At 33.8% G+C, this 22,771-nt stretch overlaps 2 protein-coding genes and 1 long non-coding RNA gene across 4 annotated transcripts; 2 read left to right on the top strand and 1 right to left on the bottom strand.

The window, feature by feature from the left end:
* Positions 1-961: 961 nt before the first annotated feature.
* Positions 962-2,590, top strand: LOC108467427 (uncharacterized). 2 transcript variants are annotated; one of them, XR_001868828.2, is made up of 3 exons: positions 962-1,594; positions 1,714-2,242; positions 2,385-2,590. It is a non-coding gene; the product is annotated as an uncharacterized LOC108467427 (long non-coding RNA). The 2 variants fall into 2 exon arrangements; XR_001868827.2 differs by having other exon boundaries at positions 963-1,594; positions 2,352-2,590.
* Positions 2,591-19,440: 16,850 nt separating this feature from the next.
* LOC108468542 (myb-related protein 308-like) lies at positions 19,441-20,635 on the bottom strand. The gene is made up of 2 exons (XM_017769421.2): positions 20,348-20,635; positions 19,441-20,239 (listed from the first exon to the last, which is right to left on the bottom strand). The coding sequence occupies exons 1-2, from the start codon at positions 20,478-20,480 to the stop codon at positions 19,488-19,490; spliced, it is 885 nt and encodes a 294-aa protein (XP_017624910.2). The 5' UTR covers positions 20,481-20,635; the 3' UTR covers positions 19,441-19,487.
* Positions 20,636-21,424: 789 nt separating this feature from the next.
* LOC128296341 (30S ribosomal protein S11, chloroplastic-like) lies at positions 21,425-21,772 on the top strand. Its single transcript, XM_053031510.1, has one exon. It carries the CDS (start codon positions 21,425-21,427, stop codon positions 21,770-21,772), a length of 348 nt encoding a protein of 115 aa, XP_052887470.1.
* The last annotated feature ends 999 nt before the right edge of the window (positions 21,773-22,771 follow it).

The raw sequence follows: 22,771 nt of genomic DNA on the forward strand, positions 1-22,771 counted from the left end.
TGTAACTTTTGGAAAAATGAAAAACTTGGTAAAAATTGCTTTTTTGATTGTCAGATTAATTTGACATCAAATTCCACTAAAAAGCTGCATTATTAATGCTTGAGTGGTAACTGAACATTGAGGAATACTGCATCTCCAAGAAGATTTAACTAAAAACCCTCAAATGATGAAATTAGGATGAACTTTTCGTACATTTTATCTTGTGTGGGCACACTTGCTGACAACTCTTGGCAAAGCACTTACCTTCTGCACAACATAGCCAGTATCCCTGGTTACAGGATACCCATCTATTAATGCTCTCAGCTGAAGTGCAATGCACTCCCCAGGCGGTAAATAAAACGTATGAGTTTCTAGTCCTTCCTTTCAATTAGAAAAAATATAAACTCCAGATACAAATGGAATCCTTTAATTGATGATGTAACACCAATTCTGGTTGCTTCCATCAATGAGTGAAAACGCCAAATTTGGTAGCAAGAGATCCTATTTCGGAGAATGTAATCCACACTCTATTCATATTTCAAATAAATAAAATTAATAATATTAAATAAAATTAAAATATTGTTATCAACAATTTAGTTTATTTACCGTATCAGAAATTTCCAAAGAATGTGCCACACTCTCAGCAAAGAAGGTGATTATGATGATTCCATTTTTAAATTTGTAATATTCAAATTTAACCATTCAAATTAGTATATTATTTCTACACTAAAATTATTTATAATATACTTAAATAGCATTATTTAAAAGTTACAAAACTCTTTTTTTTTTTTTGAGAAAATCGACTAGATTTATAAAGAAAAAATCAAAACATAGACTGTCTCACTTGAACAATAGACCAAGGAACAGACATAAGAGAATAAGAAATAAAAGAAAATCAGGCCTGGAAAGCCCAAAACCTCCTAACTGGACATCAACAAAGATGGCCCAAACAAAACAAAAATTAAAATTAAAATTGAAAAAAGGAAACCTGCCCTAGAAACTTCTAGCCGATAGGAAAACAGCTATATCCCAAAACGTCTTATCTCTTCAATGCACCTGCACAGCTCTTTAACAGTAGAACTCTTCAAATCCCCCAAAATCTTTTAGCCTTCTGCTACACGTTTCCAAAAGACCATTTCAATTCCTCAATCTGGAGCCTGTGGCCTTCTCCTTTCCAGAACTCTTCAAACATGCTCAGGAATTCCTCCATCCAGGTAATGACCTTTATTTTCTTTCAACGCTTCCTTTGCAATCACATTAGCAAAGGTGTTTTCTGACTTTGGAATATGGTAAAAGCTTAGTTTTTGGAAGAAATGCTTCATATCTTGAATGTCTCTTATTATAGCCCCAATAATCGAGTTATCCCTATTTGTACTCTGGCATTTTTTATAACAGTTCTTAAATCTCCATTAATGTCGCATTCATAAAGACCCAATAAAATCACTAACCTTACTGCTTGTGCTCCTGCATGTACTTCCGTCGCGAACGGTGAGGCGACATTTTCATGGATAACCGACTTTGAAACCAAAATATCCCCTAACGTGTCACGAACAAGCAGTCCCGAGGCAGACCTGGAGAGATGTTGGTCACTACCCTCGTCCTTCGATCTTCATGGGTAAAAATCCTTCCTGTATCAGAGATAAGTAGTTTTTCTTCTAAGCTTTGCAACTCTGAGATATAGCTGCTTATTTGTCGAGAGATTTCTCTACCTTTTCTATTTTTACTTTCGTGCAGGAATTGATTCCTGTTTGACCAGAAAAGCCAAAGCCCACAAGAAAATAATCGGCACTGTTCTTTTGTTCCTCGCTTAAAGACCCAGGTGAACCACACCAAAATACTCTGAATACTATTGTTAAGCACCCAAGAGAAGTTTAAATACCTCCAAACTTCTGTCGATATAGGACATATTCTGAAAACATGGTTGCTATCTTCCTCTAACTGCCGACATCTGGGGCACCAGGCTTCATTTGCAACTCGCTTCAATTTCAAATTAGCTAGCGTAGGGATATAATTCCAGGAAATTTTCCAGATTGTAACTTTAATTTTCGAAGGAATGTGTAAATCCCATAGTTTTCTGTAAAAAGCTGTGTTTTTGGTCTGTAAAGTATTATTACTAGGAATTCGAGTAGTCCTTTGTAATAGTTTGTAGGCACTTCTAACCGAAAAGGTACCTGATGGTTCTCCACCCTAAGCTTGGAAATTATCATGTAAAGACATTGCCAAAGGGATCGACAGGATGTTCTTTGCAATATCCTCATCAAAGGTATTAAAAATTAAATCTGTTTTCCATGTTCTACTTTCTTCCTCAATCAAGTTTGAGACTAACTCAATATTTGTGTTTCCTCTTTGATACTGTAACATCTCCATCCCAGATGGAGATACAATTCCCCTTGCCTATCCTCCAGCACAAGCCTTTTTCTAGAACTTCTCTGGCTGGCCAGATACTTTTCCAGGTAAGCGAAGGTAGGTTCCCTAATCACGCCTTTAAAAAATCTGTCGACGGATAATACTTGTCTTTCAAAACTTGAGCTAACAACGAATTCGGATAAGTAATTAAACGCCATCCCTGTTTCGCTAGTAGCGCGATATTAAAATTATCAAGTTTTCGGAATCCAAGGCCACCTTCTTTAGAAGTACACATATCCTTCCAGGCACACCAATGAATGCCTTTCTTATCCCTACTTTTCTACAACCAGAATTTTGCCATTAATCTTTCCAATTCTGTACAAAGGGACTTAGGAAGTAAAAAGCACGACGTAGAATACGTTGGAATGGATTGAATAACCACCTTAAAGAAAACCTGCTTACCACCTTGAGAAAGATGTTTAATACTCCAATTATCAATCCTCTGTTGCATTCTATCTTTCAAATTTTGAAAGGACGCTCTCTGATTCCTCCCCACTAAATTAGGCAAACCTAAATACCATTCAGGATCAGTTGAACAACGTACCCTAAGTACTCTAGTTACCAAACTTATATCCCTTTCTCGAGTGTTTGCGCTGAAAAAAATTGTAGATTTGGAAAAATTAACCTTCTGTCCCAAACAGCCTTTATATTCGTACAAAATCTGCTTCAATAAAATCGCCCCTCTTTCTGTAGCCTCACCGAACAGAATGCAATCATCCGCAAATAATAAATGTGAAACATGTGGGCCACTTCTGCTTGCCTTAACACCACGGAGGATTTTATCCTTCAATGCTGATCTCATAAGACTAGATATGTAACACCCTTTACCCGTACCCAAGGTCGGGATATGGTACGAGGCGTTACCTGACAAATATACAAAGTCCAAGAATCGACTAAACCTGCCTTGATACTACTAAATGTAACACCCCTTACCCGTACCCGAGGCCGGGATAAGGTACGAGGCGTTACCGGACAAACATACAAACATGAAACTAAAATACGGGCCATTAAATTTCATTCATATTTTAAAACGTTCATTCATTTACACAGTCTCTTATTTGAGTTTACGAAGTTCAAAACATACTTTAGAAAGGGTTTGGGACTAAATCGAAAACTTATGAAAATCATGAAAATTTCATGCTTTACGGCTCCACATGCTTGTATCTAAAAGTCATGTTCTATACACGGCTGAGACACATGGTCATGTCTCTGCCTGTGTGGAATATACCAAGGCTATTTTTTAAGCTTTGGTCAACTTTAATCTCTTACACACTTATACAAAATTAAAAGCATATAATATGGTATTCATTTAAGGATTAAATATCCTCAATTAAACTACAAATATGGCATTTGTATATCATCATACATGTGTCTTTCATACTCATTTTACTTTGTTTATTATAGTACCACTTATACATTTATATCAAGATTATTATCTTACCAAATATCTTCAAAGTAATCATCAAGCATTCATATTTAAAACTAGATCATATCTTTATAAAATATCACAATTCAGATCATAAATAATATGTTTTTCCAAAACATTTAAATTCAACTTTATACCTTACAAGCATTACATTGAGACTAGTCATATATATATATATATATATATATATATATATATATATATATATACATGTCATGATAGATATCATTCTCTTTCTGCTTTTCTTATAAACATATATCATTTATTTCATTATATCAATATTTCATATACCATAATTTCCATGTATTCCACATATATTTATTTTCTTCCTCCTCTTTTCTATTCCACATCCTTAATGTTTATAGCATTCTTGTAAGTACGATTTCACAATTTACTAATAAATGTTCACATCAAACTGTCCACAACAGTTATAGTCACTTATTTATAATTCGAGCTACAGAGCTCCAAATTAAGATCTGTAAATTTTTCCTGAAACTAGACTCACATATATTTGCACCATAAAATTTACATAATTTTTCCTTTTGCTAATTAGTACAGTTTATTCATTAAAATCTCTCCTGTTTCACATTCTGATAGTTCTGACCTCTCTTCACTAAAAATTAATTATCTCATAATAAAGAAATTGGATAATGTTCTTGTTGATTTATATTGAAAATAAACTCATTAGGGATTTCAAAAATATAATTTTAAGCCTTTAATTATTTTTATTCAAATTTTTTTGATTTTCCAAAGTTAAAACAGGGAATCATGTAATCATTCTGAATCAGTCTCACAAAAACATAAATATATCAAAATATAGAACTCCTTTTCTTGCTCTGTTTCTTTTATATGAAAATAGACTCATTAAGCTTTAATTTAATATCACATTCAGTCTCTGATTCAATTTCTACTATTTTTGGTGATTTTTCAAAATTATGTCACTACTAGTGTCCAAAACAGTTTTATTGCTAATTCACTCTTTCACACTTTCTTTGTATTAATCTTATTTTAACATACATATCACAAATCATTTTCACCACATTTCATACATCACAAGTATAGGCCCATGATCACAAGGTCACCATAAAATCATCCTCATGTATAATTTACTTGTTAATAATCTTACCACATCCTGGTCACTTAATTAACACATCATTCACATAACCAAGTTGATGCACTAATTCATTACAAAACTCACAAAGTAATACATAGAGTCTTCCGTTGAACATTTCGAATCAATCCTTGATACTTGGTGGTTTCAGCACATAGCTCCACCCATCATATAGTTCGACTCTCTTATACACATGGTGAACACTCAGTACCACCCATGTGACCTAGCCAATTTATCTCGTAGCTCTCTTGTCTACATGGTGTCCTTCACTTGGAGCCACGCATGCGACCTAGCTACATATATCCCGTAGCTCTCTTGTCTACATGGTGTACACATAGTATCACCCATGCGACCTAGCTACATCATAATGTCTAGTAGCTCTCTTGTACACATGATGTGCACTCAAGCACCATACATGTGACCTAGCTACATACTATCTCAGATCATCCAATCTTTCCAAGGTTCAACCGGATTTCTCTCTTTTCCAACAATTTCACCAATCAAGTAATTATCCACAAACATATTTCCAATATTATTATAAAATATCATAATACAAGTAATATTGATGTATTGCTTACATATAAACTTACATCTCATTTAATATCAATGCAATAACATTAAATTACACATTGCCCTATTAAAATCATATGAACTTACAATTTCCCATAATATCCATAATCATAGAAATCACATTTATGTATGATAATTCAATGTACTTCATGTACCATAGACATATTTTTAAATCAATTCATAAACTTGGCACCATAAGCATTGAATTTAACATAATTCAATTAATTCACTAAATTTAACTTTCAAATATAAATTACAGATATTATTATTGTATTATTATCATACCAACTTACATACTTTCAACACCTTAGAAATTATTATAAATATATCAATTTTACATTGAAACATGCATAAATTAATGCTTATTATACATATGAACTTACCTCGATACTAAAACGATCATTTTACCAACTTTCTCAATTTTCGATTTTTCTCTCATTCTAGGTTCAAATCTCATTTTTTCGGATCTAAAACATCATATTTTACTTATTTAATTAATGTACTATTCAAAACAGTCCTTAACTCAAACTTTAGAAAAATTATAATTTTGCCCCTAAACTTTTGCATATTTACACTTTTGCCCCTAGGCTCGGGAATTAAACTTCATCTCTTATTCTTATATTTTATGACATGCTGATCACTTTTCCCTTCTATGGTAACATCAAATTCTCACTCTAACATATACTTATGACTATTAGGTATTTTTACTGATTAAGCACTTTTACTCGTTTTCACGCAAAACCAAGTAGCACAAGTTGTCTAACATAATTTAAAACCTCATATTCTATCATAAAACAGCAAAATAAATACATTTAACCTATGGGTATTTTTCCAAATATGAACTCTAGCTTAAATTATTGATAGAATAAGCTTAATCAAATTACTGGGATTCCAAAAACGTAATGAACTTGAAAAACGGGGTTAGAACAGACTTACTATTGAGCTTGGAAAGCTTGAAAACCCTAGCCATGGTTTCTCTCATGCTAATTTCGGCCTCCATGAAAAAGATGAGTAAATTTTGGCTTTATTTTCCCTTTTTATTTCTTTTAATTACTAAATGACCAAAATGTCCTTCCTTACTAAACTTTTAAAAGTTCCATCCATGTCTAATTTTTTTCCATCACTTAGAAATTGGTAAAATTGCTATTTAAGACCTCCTAATTAATATTTCAAAGCAATTTCATACTAGAAACTTCTAGACTGCAAGTTTTGCAACTTATTCAATTTAGTCCCTAACTTCAAATTGAACATTTTATGCATAGAATTTCTTCACGAAATTTTCACACAATCATGCAATCATATCATAGACCTAAAAATAATCATAAAATAATTATTTTTATCTCAAATTTTGTGGTCCCAAAACTTCTGTTCCAACTAGACTCAATTTTGGGCTATTACAACTCTCCCCCCTTTTAGAGATTTTCGTCCTTGAAAATCTTACTGAAGTGAAGTTTAGTATCTTTCTCATAATTTCCAGCATTACTAATTTTTTTCAAGACGATACTTTCAGAAACACTCTGTCATCAATTTGAATCCCAAGATAACTCAGTCAACTCTGATATTTCTCTAACTCTGACCTTCACTTGTCAACCATTCTCAGTCTCTGGTCATATCTATAATTATTTTATCACTGAACACTTTGATTCCACATTTAGGAACTTAGTCAATATGATTCTCATGAATTTCTGTTATATACACCTCATCGGTAAGGGGGTGAGGTCGTACAGTCTCTAACACGATTCTGACGTATATCTATATGACACATTTTTTTCATTATCCACATATATCATTATAATCATACTATTCACTTCAAACAATTTATTATTCATATCTGTCTTACATAAAATTTCCAATTATATCATTTCAAACAAGTGCACTCACTCATACATTCTATGAATTTTGAATAACTTTAGTCATCACATTTACTAATTAATTTAGTCAAGCATGCAACAGCATATGTAGGCCAAACAAATATGAATAAATATATCACTATATAAACTTTCATCTGACATATTATCACATATACATATAGCACGAATTCTTATTCATACCTTCCCAAGTTTAACACATCATAGCTACACTTTATTCAAATACTTCAATATTACTATTAAATGGTCAGATGTAGCTCGGCTGGAGAATACTTCATTTTAAACAAAATGGTCCTCATTAGTGTCGGGAGACATCACACTATCACATATTTATAGCATGTATAACTAAACTCTCACACTTGCTATGTTAGTCCAAGAATCGACTAAACCTGCCTTGATACTACTAAATGTAACACCCCTTACCCGTACCCGAGGCCGGGACAAGGTACGAGGCGTTACCGGACAAACATACAAACATTAAACTAAAATATGGGCCATAAAATTTCATTCATATTTCAAAACGTTCATTCACTTACACATAGTCCCTTATTTGAGTCTACGAAGCCTAAAACATACTTTAGAAAGGGTTCGGGACTAAATCGAGAACTTACGAAAATCATAGAAATTTCATGCTTTAAGGCTCCACACGCCCGTGTCCCAAAGTCATGTTCCATACACAGCTGAGACACATGGTCATGTCTCTGCCTGTGTGGAATATACCTAGGCTATTTTCCAAGCTATGGTCAACCTTAATCTCTTACACACTTATACAAAATCAAAAGCATATAACATGGTATTCATTTAAGGATTAAATATTCTCAATTAAACCACAAACATGGCATTTGTATATCATCATACATGTGTCTCTCATACTCATTTTACCTTGTTTATTATAGTACCACTTATACATTTATACCAAGATTATCATCTTACCAATATCTTCACTTAATCATCAAGCATTCATATTTAAAACTAGATCATATCTTTATAAAATACCACAATTCAGATGCATAAATAACATGTTTGCCTAAAACATTTTAATTCAACTCCATACCCTACAAGCATTACATTGAGACTAGTCATATATGTATATATATATATATATATATACATGTCATGATACATATCATTCTCTTTCTGTTTTCTTATAAACACATATCATTTATTTCATTATATCAATATTTCATATACCATAGTTTCCATGTATTCCACATATATTTATTTTCCTCCTCCTTTCCATTCCACATCCTTAATGTATATAGCATTCTTGTAAGTACGATTTCACAATTTACTAATAAATGCTCACATCAAACTGTCCACAACAGTCATAGTCACTTACTTATTTATAATTCGAGCTACAGAGCTCTAAATTAAGATCCGTAAATTTTCCGTAAAACTAGACTCACATATCTTTGCACCACAAAATTTTCATAATTTTTGGTTTAGCCAATTAGTACAGTTTATTTATTAAAATTTCCCCTGTTTCACATTCTGACAATTCTGACTTCTCTTCACTAAAAATTAATTATCTCACAATAAAGAAATCGGATAATGTTCTTGTTAATTTATATTGAAAATAAACTCATTAGGGATTTTAAAAATATAATTTTAAGCCTCTAATTATATTTATCCAATTTTTTGTGATTTTCCAAAGTTAGAACAGGGAATCACATAATCATTCTTAACCAGTCTCACAAAAACATAAATATATCAAAATATAGAACTCCTTTTCTTGCTCTGTTTCTTTTATATGAAAATAGACTTATTAAGCTTTAATTTAAAATCTTATTCAGTCTCTGATTCAATTTCTACTATTTTTGGTGATTTTTCAAAATCACATCACTACTACTGTCCAAAACAGTTTTATTGCTAATTCACTCTTTCACACTTTCTTTGTATTAATCTCATTTTAACATACATATCACAAATCATTTTCACCACATTTCATACATTACAAGTATAGGCCCACGATCACAAGGTCACCATAAAATCATCCTCATGTATAACTTACTTGTTTATAATCTTACCACATCCTGGTCACTTAATGAACACACCATTCAAATAACCAAGTTGATGCACTTATTCATCACAAAACTCACAAAGTAATACATAGAGAGTCTCCCGTTGAACACTTCGGATCAATCCTCGATACTTGGTGGTTTCAGCACATAGCTCCACCCATCATATAGTTCGGCTCTCTTGTACACATGGTGAACACTCAGTACCACCCATGTGACCTAGCCAATTTATCTCGTAGCTCTCTTGTCTACATGGTGTCCTTCACCTGGAGCCACGCATGCGACCTAGCTACATATATCCTGTAACATCCTGAATTTGGGGCCTAGAAGAGTTGGGTTTTGAGTCTGGGATTCGAATAGAAGAAAACCAGAATAATTAGGAAGTTTTAAATATTATCGTTTCAGAAAAAAATTGATTTTATTAAATTACCACTAGAAAATTTTTACTGTATTTATTATTACGGATATTTTAAATTTTTATTATTAGATATATTTATAAAATTATTATTATTATTGAAAAGGAGAAAAAATATTAGTTGTAACGCATACGATTTTTGGGATTTTTGGGTTTTTGTGATTTTAGTAAATCTTGAAATTTTCATGTTCTAAATATTAGAATTATGTTTAAATGTGTTAGTAGACCTTTAGAAGGCCCAAGACTAAGCTAAACACGGTAAAATATCAAGGTGGGATTTTTAAGTGAATAGGAGATTTGGTTAAGTGGGCTTTTAAGAAGAACTGCGTAAGTTATGACACAAATAAGGCCTTGGTAAAGTGGCAAGGTGACGCCACTAAGTTCCTAAAAAGTGGCGCTGGGAAGGAATTGGAGGTCCAGGTTCAAGTTGTAAGGTAGGCATATTGTTTTTCTTTTAATTTTTAGGCATGTACTAGGCATGTGATCACACAAGTAAATTTCGACAAGGGCCTTAGTGAGATGGGCTGATTGCTCTAATTTAATATTAGGGTTAGGTTCTTTTCTTTTCTATCTTGGAGAATTAGGGTTAGCCACCTGAAAGCTTTCTTTCATCTTTTCTGAATTCTCACAAAAGCCGAAAACACAAGTCTATTTCTCATTGTGCCGAATTTTCTTCTTCTCTTTTCCTCCATGTTTTCTCTTCCTTTATGCTTCTCCTTCTAGCCGAAACCTTCTGGCCATCTTATTCATCTTCCCTGTCGATCCCATCTTCCATTAAACCTTCATCACCAATCGCCATTAAAAGGCCGAAATCCTGAAAACTCACTACTTGTGCCGATTTATCCAAAGCCAAATCCTTCAGTATTTTTGTTCCTTGTGATCAACATTCATCTTCTCTAAACCATTAATATCTGTCGGCAACGTTACTCCAAGGTTATAGCTTCAAACCATCATCTTCTTCATCACCTAAAAAGCCGAAATACCATAGATTTAGGGACTTATAGTCGAAACTTCAGATCTTCTAGATTCGAGTTCTACCATCGTTTAGAGGATAAATCTGTATCAGATCTACGTAGAAATCAAAGAGGAACAAGTGGTAAGTGCTCATCACTTCAGATCTAGTCTTATTTTACAACTTCGAAAAAGCCGAAGTCCCTAAAATCTAGGGAGGTTGTCGATTTGGGCATATGGCTTTAAGGGATTGTAACTGATGTTTTCTTTCGGTGATTAGAGTCTTCCTAAGTGTTGGATCAAAAGCGTGAATCATTGGAGCAATCGGATTCGGAGCTAGCTATCGATTTTGGCAAAAAGGTAAGGTTTCAAAGGCTTTTTAGGGATATGGTTCGATCATGGATAAGTAAGTTTTGGGGGTTTAGTGATTATGGTTTGTAAATAAGAACTGTGCTAATAAATTGTAGGACATCGAAAGGGATCTCAGAAGCAGTCGTCGCAAATCAGGTGTGTACCGAACACCCTTTCTTAGTTCAATTCGGTAAAAGCCGAAATGCCAAAATTCTGGCATCTCATGGTCATGTGAGTATGCGAATGCTCTCAAGTCATAGAGTAATTGTTAGATTTGGCACCGCAAGGTGGTAAGCAAGTTCGTGTGACGTTTTAGCATATTTCGAAAAAAGGGGCTCGATGGGCCAAAATTGGGCCCAATGGGCTTACGGACCAATATGGGTAAGAGATGGGCAAATTAGCCTGTTAGGTAGATGGTGGAATCAAATTGCATAAAACTGTTAAAAATTACTAAATTAGCTTGTGTAGTTGCGTAGATTACCGAAATTACCCCTAAAGAGCAAAATTACCGATATACCCCTAGGGTTTAAATTGGCTGAACTGCATGATTGATCAATGTTGTATTTTACATGATATGCTTTTATTAATATCTGTTGCATGGGATTGGGGTATTAATGGAGGAAGTACTGAAAGTGGTTCATCCACGTACTGGAGGCTTTGCCTCAATCGATGAATTTGAGTGCGTTCTTTTAACTGTGGAGTGTAAATTTGGGTGGGTTGAAATATTCCCCACATGGAGTGTAGGGTTGGTACGGGGTAGTGTAGCGGTTGGTGGATTGAGTAGTCTCCCCAGATGGGCTTGCATTCATTATTACTGTTGTTACTCATGTTACTGAACTGGGCCTATGGGCCACACTGTTATGTAAAAAGGGGCTAAGGCCTTGCTACTGTATTCGAAAGGGCTTCGGTCCACTGTGTACTGTTATCTGAATAGGGCTTAGGCCCAATGGGCTCGAGCTGATTTGGGCTTTGGATGGGTTTCTGTATACACTGAGTTTTCCCAAACTCACCCCTTCCTCTTCCATCCTTGCAGGTGAGCCCTAGTTGGTGGACTTGGGTCAAGGGATTCAGAGTGGCCATGAAGATTGATTGCCGATTTTAAATAAGTTTAGCATTTAATTTGGATTATTTTATTATGCTTAAAGTTGTAATAAGGCCGCTCTTTTTAATTAATTTTATTTTGGGGATTATTAAACTGGTTAGCACTAGGGTTCGTTTTATAAAAACTACTTGTTTTTAAAAGATCACGATGACGCGCAAAGTTTCTGCAAAGTAATGTTTTTTCCAAGAAAATAAATATTTTAAGCAAACGTTTTCAAACTTAATCATTTTCTTAAGACGAGCATAACCAAACGGTTTTCTCAAAATTATACGAGATGATAAAGTGTGGTAATGGATGTGTGCATGTCTAGGATTGGATCCGGGAAGAGCTTGGTACTTAAGCAGTCCGACGGACTCACCTCCTCTTTTTTCTGATTTCCTACCTGGTGCGCAGCTTCCATTCACTTTAACCTACTTTTAAAAGTGTCTTTTACAACACCAACTCAGCTTTTCCAAACTAAGTGTTTTGAACGCATCAATGTGGCGCATCAAATCCGGTCATAACATCCAGGCCGGATTTGGGGTGTTACATATCCCGTAGCTCTCTTGTTTACATGGTGTACACATAGTATCACCCATACGACCTAGCTACATCATAATGTCTTGTAGCTCTCTTGTACACATGATGTGCACTCAGCACCATACATGTGACCTAGCTACATACTATCTGTATCATCCAATCTTTCCAAGGTTCAACCGGATTTCTCTTTTTCCAACAATTTCACCAATCAAGTAATTATCCACAAACATATTTCCAATATTATTAAAAATATCATAATACAAGTAATATTGATGTATTACTTACATATAAACTTACATCTCATTTAATATCAAGGCAATAACATTAAATTACACATTGCCTTATTAAAATCATATGAACTTACAATTTCCCATAATATCCATAATCATAGAAATCACATTTATGTATGATAATTCAATGCACTTCATGTACCATAGACATATTTTTAAATCAATTCATAAACTTGGCACCATAAGCATTTAATTTAACATAATTCAATTAATTCACTAAATTTAACTTTCAAATATAAATTACAACATTATTGTCAGATTATTATCATACCAACTTACATACTTTCAACACCTCGAAATTATAATAAATATATCAATTTTACATTGAAACATGCATAAATTAATGCTTATTATACATATGAACTTACCTCGATACTAAAACGATCATTTTACCAACTTTCCCAATTTTCGATTTTTCTCTCATTCTAGGTTCAAATCTCATTTTCCCGGATCTAAAACATCATATTTTACTTATTTAATTAATGTAATATTCAAAACAGTCCTTAACTCAAACTTTGGAAAAATTACAATTTTGCCCCTAAACTTTTGCATATTTATACTTTTGCCCCTAGGCTCGGGAATTAAACTTCATCCCTTATTCTTATGTTTTATGACATGCTGATCACTTTTCCCTTCTATGGCAACATCAAATTCTCACTCTAACATATACTTATGACTATTAGGTATTTTTACCGATTAAGCCCTTTTACTCGTTTTCACGCAAAACCAAGTAGCACAAGTTGTCTAACATAATTTAAAACCTCATATTCTATCATAAAACAGCAAAATAAACACATTTAACCTATGGGTATTTTTCCAAATATGAACCCTAGCTTAAATTATTGCTAGAATAAGCTTAATCAAATTACCGAGATTCCAAAAACGTAATGAACTTGAAAAACGGGGTTAGAACGGACTTACTATTGAGCTTGGAAAGCTTGAAAACCCTAGCCATGGTTTCCCCCATGCTAGTTTCGGCCTCCATGAAAAAGATGAGTAAATTTTGGCTTTATTTTCCCTTTTTATTTCTTTTAATTACCAAATGACCAAAATGCCCTTCCTTACTAAACTTTTAAAAATTCCATCCGTGTCCAATTTTTTTCCATCACTTAGAAATTGGTCAAATTGCTATTTAAGACCTCCTAATTAATATTTCAAATCAATTTCATACTAGAAACTTCTAGAATGCAAGTTTTGCAACTTATTCAATTTAGTCCCTAACTTCAAATTGAGCACTTTATGCATAGAATTTCTTCATGAAATTTTCGCACAATCATGCAATCATATCATAGACCTCAAAATAATCATAAAATAATTATTTTTATCTCAGATTTTGTGGTCCCGAAACCTCTGTTCCAACTAGACCCAATTTTGGGCTATTACAAGATAGGCCTTCCCCACAAAATAGAAATAAAAATGGGCTTAGTGGATCTCCTTGTCTAAGACCTCTAGAAGGATTGAATATTGAACCAATAAAACCATTAAAAACTACTGAGTAAGAAACTATAGTAACACATTTCATTATCAAGTCTACCCAATCGGAGTTAAAACCCATTTTCTTCATAACCCTTTGACGAAGCCCCATTCAACCCTGTCATACGCCTTGCTCATATCCAGCTTAACTGGCATAAAACCTTTCTTCCCTACTCTTTTATGCTTCAGAGTATGAAGAAGTTCATAAGCCAGAATCACATTATCAAAAATCGATCTCCTTAGCATAAAAGAACTTTGTGCTAAATCAATACATTTATCCATCACCAATCGAAGACAATTAGCATTAACTTTTGCTATCAATTTGTATAATACATTACACAAACTAATAGGTCGAAATTGTGTAATATTAGATGGGTTTCACGATTTTTGGGATTAACACAATATTTTTCTTGTTAATTAAGCTTAGATCTGTACCTCCATTCAACACGTTTAGACAATAAGACATGACATCCTCGCCAATAATTGGCCAACATTTCTGATAGAATAGTGCTGGAAAACCATCCTCACCTGGTGTTTTTGTAGGACCCATCTCTTTCAATGCCTCAAGAATTTCCTCCTTTGTAAAGTCAGCCCTAAGTTTTGAATCATCCTCCTCAAAAATGCACCGATCAATGCTTGATAGAATGTGATCATAGTTCCCTCTCCTTCCAGCTAGAAACAACTACTGAAAATATGATCTTGCTATCTCCTCCATTTCTTCAATAACTTCAGTTTCCCTGCCATCGTCATATTGTAGCTTCTGGATACAATTCTTTCTCCATCTTTGTGTCACCTGCCTATGAAAAAAGGCAGTATTCTTATTCCCTAGTTTCAGCCAATTGACTCTCGCCTGTTGCTCCCAATACCTCCTATCCTTTTCAATCTCAAAATTAAGATCCACCTTTGTATCAATAAGATCCGCCAGATTCTCATTGCTTCTGTCTTCTCCTAACAATTTTGTCAGCTTTAAATGCAACATCTCCTTCTTTGCTTTTCTATTATATCAGATTCTAGCCGCCCATTTAAGCAACCCTCTTTGGACATACTGTAACTTGTTTAGTAAGTCACCTGAGGAAATTTCCCAAATATTCTTAACTTCACCCATAAATGACTCCTCTAGCACCCACTATGCTTCAAATTTGAACCTCTTCATTACACACCTCATATCTTCGCATTTAGTATTGATGAGCAGTGGACAATGATCGGAGAAGGAATGTGGTAGATGCCTAACTTGAAAATCTGGGAACAAAGCTAACCAGCTATCAGTAGCTACACCTCTATCCAATCGTTCTTGAATATTAGTCTCTGGCAAATTACCCCTCTCCCATGTAAACCAATTCCCAGAAAAGCCAATATCCATTAAATTGTAATCCTCTAACGCCCTTCTAAATGCTTCCATTCTTCCTTCCTCCCGCGGTAATCCCCCTCTTTTCTCACATCCGTACATGATCTCATTGAAATCCCCACTTACCAACAATGGGAGTCCCTCAACTTCACTCAGTTGTCTTAAAAGAGCCCATGTAGCATCTCTATCATTGTGATAAAGAGAACCATAAAATCCGATAAATCTCTATTTAGTACCTTCATCCACATCATCAACTATCACATCAATATGGCTAGTCGAAAAGCTTTAGAGTAAAACACTGACATCTCCTTTCCATGCTAAACACAATCCACCTCTAGAACCATGTGATCCAACTTCAATCCCATTTAAAAAACCCAACTTCTTCGAACTTTTTCCATTTGACTCTTGCCAATTTTTGTCTCCATAAAAAAGACCAGTTGAGGATTATATAACTTCAACGTGTGTCAAAGTCTTTGAACTGTCCGCTGGCTCCCCAAGCCACGGACATTTCAGGTTATGATTTTCATTGTGCTCGGTCGGCTTGCCTTTTGGCAACTGCCGATAATAAATGGGTGGGTTCCCTTATACCCTTATTCCTCACCTCCATGAAGTTTACCCCCTCTTTTCCTGCCAATCCTTCAACATCCCCTCTTTGTCGTTTCTTGCCTTCCTCCCCCATTAACACTCTATGCTCAAGATCATGATCCATAGCATTAAAACTATCCACCATCCCTGAGTTCTCTCCTTGAATGTGAGATTTATACTCTCTCCCTTCTAAATTTATTCCCAAAATGGAATCTATATTGCTTTTAATTCCCAATATCTTCTCAGGAATTCCTAAATTATTTCCTGGCATTCGACGTCCCTCCTGATTCTCACCCCATACTTTCTGCCCTTCCTCACGTAACCAAACACTTTTCATAGTCAAGGCCCTTCGAGACTGAGCCCGCAATGTTATATCCCATCCCATTTCTGCTATTTCCACCCCTAACGCCATTTTTGCTTCACAAAATGAATCACTATGTCCCAAACGACCGCAATAGAAATAAAAAAGAGTCAGTCGTTCATATTTAAATCGAACATATGAACACTGACCATTAAACATAAGTTGCTTCTTTCTTATCAAAGGCTACCGTATATCTACTTGAACTCGAATTCTCATAAAATTGCAATTCTCTTTCCCTAACTTAGAACCGTCATACTCTATAAAAACCCCTATAAAATTCCCAAGTTGCAGCACCAATCGTTTAGAGAAAAAAACCAAAAGGAATATCATGGATCTGAACCCAAAAGGGTGAAAAAAATTAAAGGGACTTTCAATGGATCCTCCCTGCTTTGCAACTTGTATAGCAATAGTAAATAGTTGTTAAAGGTCCCTGGTGAACCCTTTAAAACCCTTTCCATATCCATAATATGAAAAAATTTAAACAAATACCTTTTTTCCCCCAGATCTCGAATTTGAACACCACGGACAGGATGCCACAAGTTTGCCATTGTACTTTTCATTGCTGGAAAATGGATGACACTGGCTGTTAAAAAACAACCCACTAATTGAAAGAACCCCCTCTCCCTATCTGGATCTCTTTCCCCATGAATTTGCAAAACCTCATCTTCCTCCTCATTAATTGAAAGTTCAGCAAAATCAGATTCCATAATTGATACTCGTGTTGAGTAACTACTGTGCTTTCCCAAGATAAAAGATAATCGCAGAAGGGCACCACTGCGCCGACAGATTAATACAAGGACAAAAAAAAAAAGAAAACCCTAAAACCTGCCAGAGATAGCAGACATAGCTAAAAAACAAAAAAAAGTTACAAAACTTAATATAACTTACATAAATAATAAAAAATATTAAGATAACTTATATAAAAATAAAATAATAAAGAAAACATTATAAAATAACTAAAAACTAGTGAAATACCCTAAAAATAAATTTCAATAATCTCATAAATAAAAATAAAAATAAGATTATAAATAAATAAAAACTAAACTTTACAAATTTTAGATAATATTTATCTTACATAATATTACAAAATAAAATTACAAAACCATAATCACAAAACCATATAACTTACATTAAATATATCCTAAAGCCTAAAAATTGCAAATATAATATTATAATTAAAATATATCTCTAACTTGTTTAAATTATCATATAAATAAAAAGTTAACACATACTTAAATATTAATATAAATTTACACCATTTATAAATTAAAATATATTTAAAAATAATATCAATAACATAAATAATATTCTTATAAATTAAAGATATTTATAATTTAAAACCGAACAAATTAAAAAAAATTAATACCGCTATAAATACTATTATACAAGGCTAAAATTAGATGGGCTGGCACTTTTAAAATGAAAAGTTTTTCATTTAAGCTCTTAAAATTGCACTTTGGCCTTCTTAAAAATATAAAATTTGATTTAATCCTTTAAAAATTATAAAGATAAAATGATAAAATTACATTTTACTATCATAAAATTATAATTTAATTTGGACCCTAAAAAAATTTAATATCGCCCCTACTGTTATAAATTAAAAGAACAACACTAACTTACTGAATATTAATACTAAATAAAGATTGAAAAGAGTGGCTTTATAATGAAAAAAGAAAGAAGGAAAGAGTGGTTTATGACAAAAAATAAATTTTAGCAAAAATACTAAATAATTCATTATAAGTGTATATACTTATATAGTAACAGTATATCATGTATAAACATCAAAGTAATTTTACAATTCATTATTAACATTGGATTAAAATTTAAATATAAATTATCTAATATGGTTGGATGATTAGGGTTACGCTTGCAACCACTCTCTTTTGAAATTGCCACTGCCATTGCTCTCGACTTCTCCTCAAATGGTTGATTTGATCTTCCCCCAGATTTGTTCTTTCCTACTCCACTGCACATGACCTCCTCTCATGTGGCTGATTCCAATAAAGGAAGTGGCTCAGCCGTAATCATGCATGGATTCATCAATTTGTCCTTTTGAAGCTTTGAGGAACCTTTCTTGGAGCTGCAAAGGGAAGGCCAATCACAAATATATAACATCACTTTGGCTGCTGGATCTTGTTTCTGTTTTCTTTGTCTTTTTCGGATCTGTACCCTCATTCTTCCGAGAAAGAAATCTAGATTCTTTTTTTGCGAATCTAGTTGTTAATTAAAAAAAACAAAAAAGAAGAAGAAGAAGAAGAAGGTAAGCACGTGAAATCTAAAATTCAACCAACTGTTTTGAGAGAAAATTCCGTTTGACCTTCAAACGTAATTAATTAATAACAACGATATGCCACTTTTGTTTTTTTTCCTATTTTGTTAAAATATGCCATTACACCCTGTACATCTATAGAATTTGAGATTTAGTCCTTATACTTTAAAAATTAAAAATTCAGTCCCTTTACTTTTTCAATTTAAAAATTTCAGTCCAATCACTATGATAGTTGATATTTTCTGTTAAAATTTTCAATCTAACATAGTTATTTTCTATCAATCATATAACACGTCATATGAGGACAACTTAATCAATATGTCAAATTGATAAATTTTGATAAAAAAGTACTTAAAATTTTAATGATGTGACTAGAATTTTCAAATCAAAATAGTTGGAAATTTTTAATTAAATTGATTAAATCTTAAATTTTGTAAAAGTACAGACATTAACAGGATATTTTAATATATGCATGCATGCATACATACATACATATTTTTTTCCCAATCAGATCCAGCAATGATTCAGCGAAAGCATCCAACTGCAGTTGATCTTCGTTTGCCTTCAAAAGCTGCAGATACTCTTCGTAAAGCTTATCTAGAGAATTATCATCTTCACTTGGCACACGAGGGTGGCACCCCGACTCTGAAAGAAACCCGGTCCCGTTTTCACCATTGCTTACATATTCTGACCAAGGGCCTTGTATAGCCTGGGTACCCATACCCTCTTCTTCTCCTTGGCTCGAACACACTGTGCTAAACGTATTGCATTGGTCGAAGCTGTCGTTTCTTGGAAAATAAATTGAAGTCACCTTACTGGGTTTTGGGAGATGGCCCTTTGGTATCACTGCAGGCTCAAGTGTTGTCTTTGCTTTCTTCGGATTCTGCTTGTTATTGCTGCCTCTGCTGTTCTTTCTCTTGCTCACTTGTTGAACTACTGGCTTTGGTAGTTTCTTGTGGGTATTGGGGTCGATTCCTTGGCTTAGAAGTCTTTTGCTCAGATAGGTGTTCCAGTAGTTTTTAATCTCGTTATCGGTTCGACCAGGGAGCCTCCCGGAAATGAGAGACCAACGATTGCCGAGAAGAGAATGTAATCTGATGATGAGATCGTCTTCATCTGTGGATATATTCCCTCTTTTAATATCAGGTCTTAGATAGTTCATCCATCTCAGCCTGCAACTCTTTCCACACCTGTGTAGCCCTGAAAGTTTCACAGATTTGGCAAGAAAAATGGAATCATTTTAGTTTCAAACCAAGTACTAGTGCCTGCCTTGTGGATTTGTAAGTTAAAATTGAGGAATTTAGCTACCAGCTTTCTTTGGAAGTGATCTCCAGTGACCTTCACCATGAGTTTGAACGTAGTTGACAAGCAACGTGTCTTCTCTCGGAGTCCATGGACCTCTATGCAACCCAACTTTTGTACAACAAGGAGCCCTTCCCATCTCTCTCTCTTTCTCTTTGTTTATAAGAAACTCGACGAGTCAGCTCACTCACTCTCTCTTTCTCAAATACTTAACAAGCATTGAAACAATGGAGAGACATGAGAGAAGGGAAACAAGGAAGCAATATAGAGATAGGGATGCTCTAAGGACCAGGAGTCCCAAAATATTTGGCTTATGCCTTTTAAAACCGTTAAAAATTATGAATGTGGATTATTTACATCAAACGTCTCCAACTATGACTCAACTTTTAAATTATTCTCTAAACTTTGAAATATTTTTATTTAGTACTAAAGTATCAGTATCAATTTTTTTTCTATAACAATTTTATTGAATGAGAAAATAAAAGAGTTACAAGCAACACTTAATTAGAAAACAAATCCCCAAAAAGCAACAGCAAGGACCATGAAATGTGCCACATGGAACTCCTAAACTTCCCCCAAAACTTTGCCAACTAAATAGCCAATGACTTGGCCTCCCAATAGTCGTGCAAGAAAAACTAACTACTCCTACCCTTCAAATAGGTTTCACCACCTCTTCATAGGTGTTCAATAGTCTCCTATGTCAAAGAAAAATATGAAGTAATACATATTATCAACTTCAATATTCCTTTAAGGGGATACAATTCAAATTTCAAGAAACTTAATTTCTTCCAATAAGTGAAATCGAAAAAATTTAAAGAATAACAACTATGATAATAAGGGCCTCTATTCATAAAAATTGTGAAAAATGTCACCTAATCCGCAGGAGGGGACGAATTATTGTAATTTGTTTTAACCCTAGACATAAACAAAGACAAGGATAATCTTTCTATTCTAAAAAGAACTCCTGAAAGAAAAGGAACTAATTTTAAAGAAAGCAATAAACAAATAAAAATAGAAGATTTGTTTTGACATAAAATGGATATATCCATATATCTCTGAGTTATCTTTATGAAATGATAAAATATGGCAAAACTTATACCAAAAGTTGGTTCACATAGGAATGGGCGCAGTAGTGCACAGAAAAGTGCATGTAGAATACCAAAAGGAGTTATTCATGTTCAAGCAAGTTTCAACAATACCATTGTTACTGTTACAGATGTACGGGGTCAGGTAATCTCTTGGTCCTCCGTCGGCACTTGTGGATTCAAGGGTACAAGAAAGGGTGTCCCTTTTGCTGCTCAAACCGCAACAGGAAATGCTATTCGAGCAGTAGTAGAACAAGGTATGCAACGAGCAGAAGTTATGATAAAAGGTCCTGGTCTCAGAGGAGATGCAGTATTACGAGCTATTCGTAGAAGTGGTATACTATGAAGTTTCGTATGGGATGTAACCCCTATGCCACATAATGGTTGTAGACCCCCTAAAAAAGTGTGTAGAAATAAACACTAAAGAGATTTCAAGAAAAATAAATGATTCAATGGTCTGATCAAATAAAATAATATTACTATGGTTCAAGAGAAAGTAAAAGCCTCTACTTTGATCCAGACACGACATTGGAAGTGTGTTGAATCAAGCACAGATAGTAAGGCCCTTTTATTATGGACGTTTTATTCTGTCTCCACTTATGAAAGGCCAAGCCGACACAATAGGCATTGCGATGTGAAGAGCTTTGCTTGGAGAACTAGAAGGAACATGCATTACACATGCAAAATTTGACAAAATACCACATGAATATTCTACCATAGTAAGTATTCAAGAATCAGTCCATGAAATTTTAATAAACTTGAAAGAAATTGTATTGAAAAGGAATTGTATGGAACTCATAACACCTTTATTTGTGCCAAGGGTCCTCGATATGTAACTACTCAAAACATCATCTTACCACCTTCTATGGAAATCGTTGATAATACACCTCATGTAGCCAACCTAACTGAACCAATTGATTTGTGTATTGGACTACAAATCGAGAGAAATAGAGGATATGGTATAAAAACGCCAAAGAATTTTCACGATAGAAGTTATCCTATAGATGTTGTATTCATGCATGTTCAAAATACGAATCATAGTATTCATTGTTATGGGAATGATAATGAAAAACATAAGATACTTTTTCTAGAAATATGGACAAATGGAAGTTTAACTCCAAAAGAAGCACTTCATGAAGCCTCTCACAATTTGATTGATTGATTTATTCTTTTTCTACATGCAAAAGAAGAAAACTTACATTTAGAAAATAATCAACATGATGTTACTTTACCTTTTTTCCCGTTTCATGATAGATTAGTTAAACTAATAAAAAAGAAAAAAGAAATAGCATTGAAATACATTTTTTATTGACCAATCAAAATTGCCTTCCAGGATCGATAATTG

This window comes from Gossypium arboreum, chromosome 8 (genome assembly GCF_025698485.1).
Source record: "Gossypium arboreum isolate Shixiya-1 chromosome 8, ASM2569848v2, whole genome shotgun sequence".
In the NCBI taxonomy this organism is placed as follows: domain Eukaryota; kingdom Viridiplantae; phylum Streptophyta; class Magnoliopsida; order Malvales; family Malvaceae; genus Gossypium; species Gossypium arboreum.

Bases quoted from the DNA above. Each gene is read 5' to 3' on its own strand.
- LOC128296341 (XM_053031510.1), top strand. From the start codon at position 21,425: ATGGCAAAACTTATACCAAAAGTTGGTTCACATAGGAATGGGCGCAGT.
- LOC108468542 (XM_017769421.2), bottom strand. From the start codon at position 20,480: ATGGGAAGGGCTCCTTGTTGTACAAAAGTTGGGTTGCATAGAGGTCCA. The intron at 20,240-20,347 runs GTAGCTAAATTC...TGAAACTTTCAG, and splicing joins ATCACTTCCAAAGAAAGCTG to GGCTACACAGGTGTGGAAAG.